Genomic DNA, 12,719 nt, shown 5'->3' with positions numbered 1-12,719 from the left:
AGAACAAGAAAATCTTATAGCTGGGTGAAGAGCAAAAATTATGGGTACTGTTAATTTTTCCTCTTTTCAAACACATTTCTTTTTAAGTAACTCTATCAGTACTTTCCTTAAGCCTGTTGAACCCTTTTGTTTTAACCTACTGATTTTGAGGGGTTTTTAATCGCAAAGCTTTAGGAGTAAATATGGGATAATTGTTGTTTTAGACTTTCTGGTGTTTCTGAATTGTTGTAAAGGCTTTCAGTCATTTCAAAAAAGAGCAAGTTGTGTGAATGGGATGGTTAAAGAATTTGCTTCCACATGATCAGCTGTGCAGTGTAAGAGTTTGTGTGTTAATAAGCTTTGGGCAGTTGCTCCAACAATATATTTGATTTGAAGTGTTAGGTTAGATCATCCCTACACTTGCATGAAATGACTGCTTAATCGCAGGCTCAATTGTTAAATCTTCTTCTATGTTAGTACACAAATGAACATCATATTTAGTTTTCAGTTAAGCATTGAAAGTTTTAGAAGTGAGACTGTTTCGCTGTATTGTTAAAACCTGGCATATCTTATTATTTTTTGTATTCTCAGAAGAAACACTGGTTTGTTTTAATTCCTGATTGTCTGCTGTAGTGAAACATTCAAAACTCCAGGCCTGTGCAGATACTGGTTGTAGTAAATATGGGCATCAAGATTCATTTACATGTAAAGGAGAGACTGCTGCCACCTGTTCCACAGAGATAATGTGTGTTTGGGAAAGGGAAGGGATGTAAAGTTGCCAACTCTATTCTATTAAAAAAAAAAAAAAAAAGGCAGATGGGGAGACTTGGAGAGAAACAAATGGAGCTCATGTTCTTTACTTATATCTTAGGGCATAATGGAAATGATGGAATATGGCAGGGATTCATGCTAATGTGAAGCAGCTGGGGCGTTATCAGTTTGTTCAGTAGCCATAGCCAGCATTCCTGCTTCACATTCATCTGGCTAATCACTTGCTGTTCTGCTGGGTGTAAATTTCCTTTCAAACCCTGGCAATACTGATTCTTTTCTTTTGCTTGCTACTTAATTGCTTTTTCCCTGATACTCCTGGTAGAGTTGTGAGGAAAACTTAGGAGCAGAGTCAGAGTTAGGTTCTGTAGGTTCCAGTAAGTGCAAATGTTGGTGGTGGTGCAGTTTGGTTTGTGTCAGGCTGTGGTAGGTTGGTTCCCACGCTGTGTTGAGTAGCCGGCTGTCCTTCCTTGGCCATTTAGTGGAATAGCCCTAGGATCTATTAACATAACTAGTACTGAGCTATCTAATGACTTTGTAGCTGAAGTGGCTCTTCCCATTATTAATGGCTGTGTTTTCTAATTGTTTATAGCTCACGTTGACGCCAGCCCAGCAACAGTTATTGCTCCAACAGGCGCAGGCCCAGTTGCTGGCGGCTGCAGTGCAGCACTCAGCCAGTCAGCAGCACAGCGCTGCTGGTGCCACCATCTCGGCCTCTGCTGCGACGCCGATGACGCAGATCCCTCTATCTCAGCCAATACAGATTGCACAGGTGAGCCTTGAGGCTTGAGAGGGTGGAAAACTAAAGAGGTTTTTTTGACCTGTTGCACCGTTTGAATAAAGTTTGTCGTTCCTCGCCTCAGTGAGTTTATCTAGAGTCCTCAAGTGTTGTTAGTCTTTGCTCGTGCATCTTTGGATGGTGAGGTTGGAGTTTGGTAGTCTTAGCAAGGAATGTGTGCCAGCTGCTCCTCAGTTCCACTGGGCCTCTGAGTTTGTACCAGAATCTGAGTAGGTGCAGTGTTTTCTGAATTTCCCTCCTTGTAATTAGCGTGAGAAAGGAGAAAAAAGGGTGTGGAATGATGCCCACAGAAATTGCACTTGTTGAGACCTGTGTGGATGTGGGAAGTGATGCCTGTGTATCAGAAAGGATGCTTGTCAGACCCCAATGGTGCCTGTTAGAAGCAAAGTGATAGAGCTGAAGAACAGCAGTTTGACTTGCCGCATTTGTGTGCTGTTTTGGCTTGGTGTTTAATGCTGCGAGTTCAGTGACAAAGAATGGGTGCTCCTGTGTGTCTGGAGAAAAGCTTGGAGCATGAGTCTGGTGTTGGAATCTGTCCAGTCTCATGGTCTGGTACAAAAGACTTGTCATTTGTGAAGAACTGCTTGCTGTGGATGTTCTGCTTACTAGAAGCAGTAAGGAACCTCCTGGGTTTTCCAGGACTTAATTCAGTGTGGAGATTGCAGTGACACTAACTCTGTGCTTAGTGTATGTAGTGTGGAAAATCCTTGGACTTGAGGACAAGGATAATCATATGTGCATCTTAGACATCTTGAGTACCATGAGTAGGTGATTGTCTTGCTCATGCTGAGGTCCATCTTTCCATTGATTAAAGGTCTTGGTACATAATATCAGTTGCATTAGTCTAGCTGTGCAAAGCATGTGGGGTATGTAATCTTCAAAGTTGCTGCTTCATGGAGTGAGCAAGTTCTTTAAGACTGTCTGATGCTTTCTGTTCAGGCTATTTTCTCTTGCATTCAACCAGGATGAAGTCTAAAAAGTAAACATGAGGTCTGATTAAGGACGAGAATGGAAATGTTGCAATTGTCTGAAGTCCAGTGGTGAAATGTTAAATCCTTTACTGTGCTGGTCCGTTAGCTGAATAACAGCCTGACTGTGCTATCAGGTTTTCACTAGCTGAAGTGACAAATTTTTGTGGTCTTGGTCTAGAAGTCCTTAAGAGGGGCCAGAGTGGTACCATCCTGTTTTTAAAAGACCAGTGCTGATGTTGCCGTGTTGGTGAAATTCCTCCCACTGAAGCTGTTGTTGCACTCTGAGAAGTCATGTCACCAAATAACACCATTTTTAGCAGAGGATTCCACTTCACTGGCATGATTTGGAGATGACTGAAGGATGTAGCATTCAAGGAAACTTAAAATTCTAAGGATCGTGTCTTAATTTTGTTAAGACTGTCTGTAGGCAATAATACAGACAGACTTCAAAAAGAGAATGGGGAATGTCCAACAAGGAAATTGTTGGATGTAGCTTCTGACATCTTTCCATGCACCTGTCACAGAGTTCCCATTTGATGGGATGTGTTTTAACATATATGTAAGCAATCCACAGGTGTGTGCCTCTCCTCTTCCAGGTGTGCAGCTTAAGATAGCAAGGCTCAAGCTTTGCTCAAGTGTGGTGGCTTAAAATTTCCTATTAACAAGATCTGTGCCTTGAACTGTCTGGCCTTGGTTTTGTCAAATACCAGACCTGTGGATACCAATGTGATGTGTGTGTGAGATGTTTCTAATCCTGCTCTGCCACCTCAGTGTGAAGCTCTGAAAATGTGTGAAGCATTTACAGTTATTAGTTTTGTACTGGCTTTTTCTCCAGAACTTAGAAAATCTTCAGAGAAGTATTTGAGAGGAGTTGAAAAGATCAGGCATGTGCTGTCAAGTAAGTTTCTGAAGGCAACATTGTCTGATTTGTGCACATGAGTGAGCTAAAGGCTCTCAGAAGAGTAGCATGTGATCCATGTAGTTGCCACGTGCAGAACAAATTAAAATTGTGCTTGTTTTCTGACATTTCTAATTACTTAAATGTTTGACTTTACAATTAATGTCTTTTAGGATAGGTTATTTTGATACATAAATGAGTGTGGTTGAATCTTGTTAACTGCTCCTTATGATGAAAGTGCAGGGCATAAATTGTGCAGGTGTTGGATATAATCTGAGTTGCTTATGGAAAATATCTACCATCTAGGTTCATAGGTAGATAGCACCATGCTTTTTGATCCATCTTGGCAAGGGTTTGTAAGCAGTGCTCAGCTTTGTTTGTGTTGCTATTGTAAACATATAGCTGATTATACAAATAGCTGAATGTTTGTTTTCATTGATGATTTTTGAATAATTGATTAACTGGCAGGTCTCTGCAGCAGGGGGATTACCATATTTATTTTAATTAACTAATTGCAAAAGCATGACTTCTTTAATGTGCACTGCAGTTCTCATAAGGTATCTGCTGCAGCAGCCTGGTGAGGAGCTCGTGCTGCTCCTGGGTTGGCACTAAACAGTAGTGTATGAGCTTTTGTGGTTCTTTATAAACTTCCTTGTTTTCAGGATCTAGCCTCTGTATTTATATGATGTAAATCTCTAAATGGCACAGATGCTTAAGTTTGTGCTGAAGCTGTAATTGGAAATAATGGCATTGAATATAGAAATCTAGATTTCTTTTTTTTAAACAAAAAATCTTCCTCACAGCAAGACATAGCACTTGACAAATTATTCTGCTGAGGTAGGATTTGGATTGTTTTGATCTTTCTAAATTGCTAGGCAGCAACAGAAGACATGCATGTCTCCCTGAAAGTCTCTCCATCTCTTTCTATGTGCTTGTGCTAGCATACAGATTTTAACAGTAAGGGAAGAAAAATATCAGTGTAGGAAAACAGTGTCCAGTTTGTTCATGTGCTTGCTATTGGGAGATGTATTATAATGGTATAATTAACTAAATAATACAGCTTTCCCAAGGTGGAAATAAAGTTGGATTTCAAATGCATTTGAAGGGCTGGTAGGGCTATTTAGGAGTGATTAGCCTTGGAGGTATAATTTTCATTTTGTGTTGCAGAATTATATTTCTGTATTTAAACAAGACTTAGCCAACATACCATTTACCAAGGCAGATGCACAGAATAAGATTGCTTATATCAGTTATCCCTGAGGCCTCAATTTAAAAACAGTTTTCTCATATTAAAGTGTAAGAGCCTGATGATAAGAGCTGTCATGTCTTAGCTGGGTAGCCAGTGTTATGAATACTATAGTCTTAAACAAAAAGCTCTCCTCCTTTGATCTTACAGATACACTGCCACTGTTTCTTTGTATTCTTTCTTGCATGTAACTCCATCTCCTGTGGGGGTGCTTCAAATCATCTGAATTCTGCTTGGTCATCTGGGGTGATTTCATTTGTTTGCTTTTGACTGGGAGAGGTCCTTAACCTATCTGTTTTTCCGTTGATGCTTTTTTCTTCTACAGTGTCTTCCCAACTCTTCCTTTTGTGTTTGTTTTTTTCCTCTTATTACCTCTGTTTTCATTCTGCAGCCTCTCTTTATTTCCTTCTGCCCAGTATTCACAACCTGAGTCAGCTTGGCCAGATCTTTCCATTTCTGTTTTCAGCTCTACATCCAGTCCTCACATCCATTCCAGAATGAACCCCTCTGAGCTGGAGGGTCAGCACAATCTGCAGAGGTAACCAGCTGAGCATTGAAAATCAGTGAATAAACGAGTGGAGATCCATGTTGTGTTGAGCTCAAGAGGAGGTCTGGTAGCAGTTCTGACCAATGTGATATTAGGATAGGAAGTCATAAGAAACATGGAGTTCCAGGATAGAACTGGACCAGTTATTTCTCTTTCAAGAAGGAAATTTGCCTTGATTTTGAAGGAATGGTTGCATTATTTCTGCAATTTTCCAAAAGCAAACAATACTATTGACTTTAAAACCACTTTTTTGCTCATGGGCACTTTTAAAAATTTTACCATTCTCTTATAAAATGGAAATTTCCATTTCCTAAAAAGAGCATTGCTTGATCAATCCATCTGGTGTCTGTCTGCCATATTATTACACTGCATGCTTTTGACTTAACAGGGCTAAGTAGCCCAAGTGATTGATGGCCAGTGTCTGTGTAATGCAGGTTAAGTAGTCGTTTTCTTATAATGTCTGTCTATGGTCTCATAAATCAGTGGACTCCCTATTTTTTCCCCTCCCTAGTCTTCCTTTCTGACATTCCCCACCCCCATCTCCAGAAGGAGATTGTTGCAACTTTCAAGTTACAGTTTTAACAGATTTAAAATAATATGAGGTCACAGATAACAGCGTTGTGTAAGAAAGAAGTTCTTGTCAGTCTGTTTTGACTTCTTACCTCTAAATCCACGCAGGCAGTGAATGGCCTGTCCCATTCTCTGGCTGGGCAGGTTGTGGGAGTGCTTGGACCTGCATCAGTCCAAGGAGCAGCTCTTTCTTACTCTGGTTCACTTGAATTCCCATGAATTTGGGGCTGTGTGAAGATGAGCAGCTCCAAGCAGCCACACCAGGCACTGGTTTATTGGCACTGCAGCACCTGGACACGGTTTCTTTGCAAACAGAGACCTGAATAACTTCCCTGAAACAGAGCTTTGGGGGAGTCTTCTCATCTGCTTGGTTTGGTTTGTGTAATGGGAGGTTGCAAGTGTGGGAAGTATTTCATTCAGGCTTTTTTTCCACCTGTTTGGTGAGTATTTTGAAACAGATTCTTCCTGGAAAGATGGAAAAATCTGATAAGTGTGTTTAGATAGTTTTCATGGATTCCCACTGTTATATTGGCTGACTTCACAGCGTGTTTTTTAAATTTCAGTTGCTCTTGTTATTTATTGTCCTGTTTGGAGATGGAAAGAAGAAGGCTAGTTAGGGGAAACAATATTTTTAAGCAGTTCTCTGTTTTCATTCTCCAGCTAAATGTCAGGTTGAAGCATTTTTCTTGAAAATTCAGTTTCTCAGAGATTAACATTTTACGTTGAGACCTGTCATTTAATTACAGAAAATTAATAGTCCTGAATGGTTTAAATACATAAAGGTAGGGTTCTATGATAATGCAGTGTTTTGGATTATTCCTTTTAACCTTTCATTATAATCATATCTATTAAGCTTATTGTAATTTGTTTCAGAACAAATCAAATATACTTACTAATTGAGTTAGCTACTTGCTGAAATTTCTGAAATTTGAACTGAACAACCAAACAAGGAATCTATAATATTTTGCTTTCCTGTTGTTGATTCAAATGGCAATTGCAGACTGCTGTTCCGGAAAAAAAAAAAAAAAAAAAAAAAAAAAAAAAAAAAAAAAAAAGCTTGATTTCTGGCAGAGTTCCATACTCAAAAAATAAGTTTGAGAGATCTTTTGTGCTGATAAGTCTAATGTGAATGAGGGAGGAAGGGAGATTGGTTTGTTTGGTTGATTTGGCTTGTTCTGATTTTAAAGCAGAACAGTTCTGGATATACTTTGTTGGCTTATTTTGTAAATAACTTTGGTTTTATGAACGAGTATGAAATTCAAATTGCCATGCTAAAGGATATTCAGTAGCAGGACTTCTGCTGTGTTTGACATCCACTTTTATCTCTGAATGTTAGAGTGTAGCTGGCTGATAGGAAATCTTATGTTGGGAATCATTGCTGACTTAAATGTCTAACGCACAGCTCTTTCTCTTCTTTTTTCTTTTTTTTCTTTTTTTTTGGTTGGTTTTTTTTTTTTTTTTTGTCTTCTCTGTTTTTTTTTTGTTGTTTGTTTTTTTATTTTTGTCTTTTTTTTTTTTTTTTTTTTTTTTTTGTCCCCTTCCCATTTCCTTAAGGATTTGCAGCACTTGCAGCAGCTTCAGCAGCAGAATCTCAACCTGCAACAGTTTGTGTTGGTGCATCCAACAACCAACTTGCAGCCAGCACAGTTCATCATCTCACAAACGCCGCAGGGGCAGCAGGGTAAGTGCTCCTTGCCACAAAAGCAAACCATACAAAGCATTTTTAGGGGAGAAGGTGGAACTCAGGTGGTTCATACCAATGCCCAGCCTTCTTCCAGGCAGCTTTTTCCCCCTAGGTTTATATCCTCAGTGTTGCATGTGGTATGGAATATCCCTTTGGCCAGTTTGGGTCAGCTGTCATGGCTCTGTGCCCTTCCAGCTTCTTGTGCCTCCCAGCCTGCTTGCTGGTGGGATGTGTGAGAAGCTGAAAAGTCCTTGACTCTAAAGACTGCTTGGCAATAGTAAAAGTAGTAATAGTATAGTAATAGTAAAGTAAAACATCAGTGTGTTATCAACATTGTTCTCATCTAAAATCCTAATCACAGCACTGTACCAGCTGTTAAGAAGAAAATTAACTCTATCTCAGTCAAAAGCAGGACAGACTGGAAAAAGATTACAAAACCAAAAGACTCCTTGTGGGAGTCTGGAAAAGTACTTAAGCCTAAAGAGTGTACAATGAATTTTGTTATAAACTGAAGTAAAAATTAATACTTTGGGAAAAGAGCTAGAATCCTGGATCTGTGTAACAGCTCTTATAATAATATTTTGGCAATACACTGGGAATAATTTATATGCCAAAGAGACAAGGCAGTGGTAGGTAGTGCTGTGTCAAAGCAGTTAAGTTGTTGTGCAGTAGCTTTGTTCTGAGGACTGATGTGTCCAGGCTGCAATGCATCACAGTGCTGATTGCACCCCATTTGTTGATGCCCACAGAAAACTGCATTTATCCATGGATTCTTATGCTGATATACTCCAATGGCCTTTTTTTTCCCTCCTTTCTCTTCTACATGGACTCTACTCAGTTGTTCAGGTCTGGTAATCCAAAGATTCTTGCTCAGAAGGCAAATCCTGTTATGCTTGAAGAGTCCTGCAGAGCCTGGCTGTCCTGTAAAGCAGCTCTTTGCACCTCATTTTCTTCTGTTCCTTTCAAGTTTTTCATGCATCATTCCTTCTTACTTACTATGACTTGGATGGAACTGGCTTTCCATTACACTGAAGGGCTCTTGCTGTCTGAATGCTCTCACATTTGAATAAAGGGTTAGTCAAAATTATCTTCCTTTTAATAGGACTTGATTTAGGAGAGATTTTATACTATCATTGGTAGAAAATGGCTGAAAGGCTATTCATGGAAGCATTTAGTGATGTACTGCTTTCTTAAAATGAAGTAGAACTTGTAAACTTGACATACTATACTAGAAGAAATCAAGCCACTAAAATTTAGTTCAAGAGTTCTTCAAAATAGGTGCTTTGGGTTTTTTTCAAGTAAATTCTTTCAAGAAAACAGCAAGCACAAAAGCATTGTTTTGAAAAACTCATTGGTATTTATGTCTGCCTACATTTTTCAGATAAATTCTCCTAGTTTTCTAAAATACTTCTGAAGATGCTTTACAAAAAGGAAAGCTAAGAGAATCAAATTGTATTCATCCCCCAAAATGAGTTGTTAGCATCATAGAAGGGAAGCAAGGCTTTCTTGTTTGTTTACAACCTCCTGAAGTAGAATAAGTACTAGATGAGATTTTCATAGTACATTTTCCAGAGGCCATCTCTGCAAAATTATTTCTTCACTACAATTTAAGACCTGCATATTGCTGTCATCAGTGACGCAGTGCAGGTAAAGACATCATGTTTTACTGGTAATGTGCAGCCTGGACAACTGAATAGCTCAAAACTGTGGCAAGATTTATAAGCTGAATTCTGACCATAGGCCATTAGTGTGTGACAACCTTCCAAACTGAAATGCTTGAATAGATCTCATTTTCTTCATGAGCACTCAATGATAAAGCAACATGTATGTCATAATACCCCTTATATCACTTTTTGATATGTTTTTTTTGTGTTACTTCATGGTTATTGTTAGATCTCAAGCAGTACATTATTATTTATGAGAAAGATTGAGAAAGTGTGTATTTTTATTTTGTTACTTGCTGTTGCAGCTGACTTTTTCATGTTGTTCTTGTCCTATTGCTCCATTAGTCAACTTCATAAAATAATAAATATTCTGAAGAAGCTAGCATAGAGCTTTCTTCAAAACCAATGGCATTAATATTTTTTTTTGATGCTTCATTGGTACTGCATGGAGCTTTATATATGCACACATTTATTAACAAACATAAAAATTCAGATTTGTGTATAGATTATATATTCTGGAAGAAATTTCTTGCTTTACAGACTACATATTTTGTGTATGCCATGTAGTCATGTAAATGAGAAACACTGCTTTTAAATGAGAAGAGTTTTGAGGGAAATAAGGGAAGAGTAGTGTATCTAAAGATTGTAGAAGATGTAAACATTTGGTGAAGAAAAATGTTTTACTTAGAAGCAAAGGGGTACAGAGAAATGCAGTCATCAGCAATTGTATTTAGATTCTTGAAGGGGTTGAACATCATGAGCTGAGATTCAACTTTTGAAAAAAATCAGGAAATTCACTACATAAAATATTAATCAATAATTAGGATGTTATTCTACTAGATTTTTTCAACACACACATTATAGCTGCCAGCAGCAGATAGGAAATTTTCCCCAGAAACCCACTTCCATAAGTCTAATGTAGTCACCTTCCTTTTCCACACAATTTCTGGTTATTTAGGGGCTTATATGAAACAAATTTTAAAGTTCACATTTTTCATGGCTGGTAATTGATAATGTCATAACTGAAAGAATTGTTTCAAGCCTCAGCAGATATGCAGAAGATTGAATGGAAATAGAAATCTGGAATGTTTTCTTATTCAGTGCAACTGTTGTTCATATTATTGTTAAAGTCACCAGCAGGAATGTAGCACCTTGTACACCTTGTAATACCTTTATACCTCTTGTATCTGTTCTTGTATCTAATAGAGCTGTCTCTAAAATAATCAATTTAACATCTCTTACTACAATTAGAGCTGCTTCTTAAAAATATTGCCCTCATCGGGTGGCTGTTCACCCTTTTACTTGTGAGAGAAATCAAATCAGTAAAAAACTGAATGGGTGGGGGGGGAATTATGCTGCATTTAATTTAAATTAATCTTGCAAACAGGAGTTGTTAAGATCTAAGCAAACCCTGTATTACAATGAGATTTAGAAATTGCACTTACAAAGAAAATATCCAGAAAGGCAAATGTGGAAGGCAAGCTATTAATTAGCTATAAACATTGAAACCTTCCTAGTTTTAAGTTATTGGTATTTATTATTAAAGACAGTCTTTATGATTTTTTTTTTAATTGTAAAATTACCTGGGCCAAATCCAGTCCTGTTTTCTTCTTTCATACATGTTTCACAGACTTTGAGACCCCACTCATGTGGAAGTTGTTGTAATGGCTTTGTCTTGCAAGCTAACTTCCAGTGAGAGGATGAACAGCTTTGGCAGAGATAAAGCAGTCAAGTTCTTACATGAAAAAATTCATTCTTTTGGGAGATCAGTTTGGGATGAATTATGTATTATGCTTCTGGGCCAACTTTTTTAAAATTATGCTGAAAAAGTCTGTGCTTGAATGTTTGTTTTATCTTTTGTTTAATTTTAGATAGAACTGAATCCCAGATCAGTCCTAGGGGACTCTTGGCTGGCAGGAAGAGTTTTTTGGCTTGGACCATTATTCAAGCTACTCTTAGACATTACAGGAAAAATCCTGAATGACAATAGATATATTTACTATAACTATTAAAAAAAAATTAAATGCCTCTACACTATCATACTTCTGCATAGATCCTTATCTGGCTCCATACAGCCATTCTCTTAGAGTGCCACATAGGTGATTTGTGTGCCATATTTAATGTAGTAATACTACTGGGCTCTTAAAACCCAGAGCAGAGGGTTAGGAATACGACCTCTGTAAAGTATACAAGTACAATAGCAGCTTTTATAGGTTCAAAAAAATCATGTGGGTTGGAAGGGACCTCTGGAGACCAGGTAGAATTGTTCAAAGCAGGTCCAATTACAGCAGATATTCAGCACTACAGCCAGTTGAATTGAACATGCCCAAGAATGGATTTCTACAGCATTTTCAAGTTCCTGCCCCAAGAGTTGACTGCTGTCATGTTAAAAAAAAAGTTGCTTTCCTATATCTGGCTGGAGTTTTCCATGCTCTGGTATCCATTGCATCTCATTACAGTGTACCCTCGAGCAGAGTCCATTTCTGTCTTTAAAGAAAGCAGTAGGATCTCACCCTAGTCTTCTCATCAGGCTGAAAAAACAAGCTCACTTACCTCTTCCAGTCTGTTAGCACCCTGGTGGGCCTTGGATGTACAGAATCCAGGATGGCCTTGTGCCTTGTACTGGGAAACCCAAAGCTGACAGCAAGACTCCAGCTGTGGTGTCACAGGTGCCAAATGAGGGGGGAGGAGCACAACCTTCTGGCTGCACCCCTGTAAGGACAGCCCAGAATGTGGTTGGCTGTTTTGAGAGGGTACACTTCCAGTTCATGGTCATCATATTGTACTCCAGGACCCTCAAGACGTTTTCCTGTAGGACTGCATTCCAGCCAGCCAGTGCCCACTCTGTATGGCTGCACAGGGTTATTCCAGCCACCAAGCAAAACATTGTATTTTCCTACATCAATCTTCATGAGGCTTTGTTTGTCCAGCTAGTCTAGACCCTGGCTTCTGGCCTGTTGATACTTCACCATCCTTGGTGTTGTCCACTGACTTGCTGAGAATATATTTTGTCCCATGAGCCTTCTTGGTAATAAAGATGTTGAGCAATACTGGTGCCAGTGTGGAGTCTCTAAGGAAACAGCAATGTTTGAAATGCCAGGATCTCAGCAGGTGCCCAAAACATTGGATTTATTTAGAAAAGGCAGTGCTATGCAATCTGTAAGTCACTGAAGGTATTTTGGACCTCAGTGATTTCTTCTCAGAAAAGAAATTAAGGAGAAGCTTAGACTGGTTCAAGTCATGTCTTAAAAGAGCACAACTGCATCTGCCCACCCGTAAGAGCCCAGGAGTGCCCAAGGTGTGTGCATGGCAACAAAAGGCTGTGATCACAGTGAGAAAGACATTGCCAAAATGGTCCAGCTTCTTTCACCATCCCCTAGTTATTGCTTCAGTCAGCTGCAGGTTGAACTGACTTGTTCTGTCTCCAGTTTCTGCCTGTGACACCTTATGTCAGCTCCTCTTACATAGGATAAAATGATGTAAAAACAGAGTAGATTAAATGTGTTCAGATTATTTTATACTGATAATTCCATGATAAGTACTTCAGACCATGTGAGTGAGAATAAAATTAGGAAGAGTGTAGTCATCTTGTC

The 12,719-nt window shown here is 38.8% G+C and overlaps 1 protein-coding gene across 7 annotated transcripts in view; it reads left to right on the top strand.

Moving 5' to 3' along the window:
- The window catches only part of POU2F1 (POU class 2 homeobox 1), a 107,255-nt gene that overhangs the window by 70,856 nt on the left and 23,680 nt on the right, over positions 1 to 12,719 (top strand). For 2 of the 7 annotated variants that reach the window (XM_056487351.1, XM_056487332.1), the window contains exons 6-7: positions 1,340 to 1,519; positions 7,342 to 7,459. In XM_056487351.1, coding sequence (XP_056343326.1) covers positions 1,340 to 1,519; positions 7,342 to 7,459 — 298 coding nt within the window. Of the gene's footprint in view, positions 1 to 1,339; positions 1,520 to 7,332; positions 7,460 to 12,719 lie in introns of all 7 variants that reach the window. The other 5 variants (XM_056487341.1, XM_056487322.1, XM_056487369.1 and 2 more) reach the window with 3 other exon arrangements.

The sequence above is a fragment of the Oenanthe melanoleuca genome, chromosome 1 (assembly GCF_029582105.1).
Source record: "Oenanthe melanoleuca isolate GR-GAL-2019-014 chromosome 1, OMel1.0, whole genome shotgun sequence".
NCBI lineage: Eukaryota > Metazoa > Chordata > Aves > Passeriformes > Muscicapidae > Oenanthe > Oenanthe melanoleuca.
Note: the sequence above shows the minus strand (reverse complement) of the source record. Positions and strands in the feature narration are given on the sequence as shown.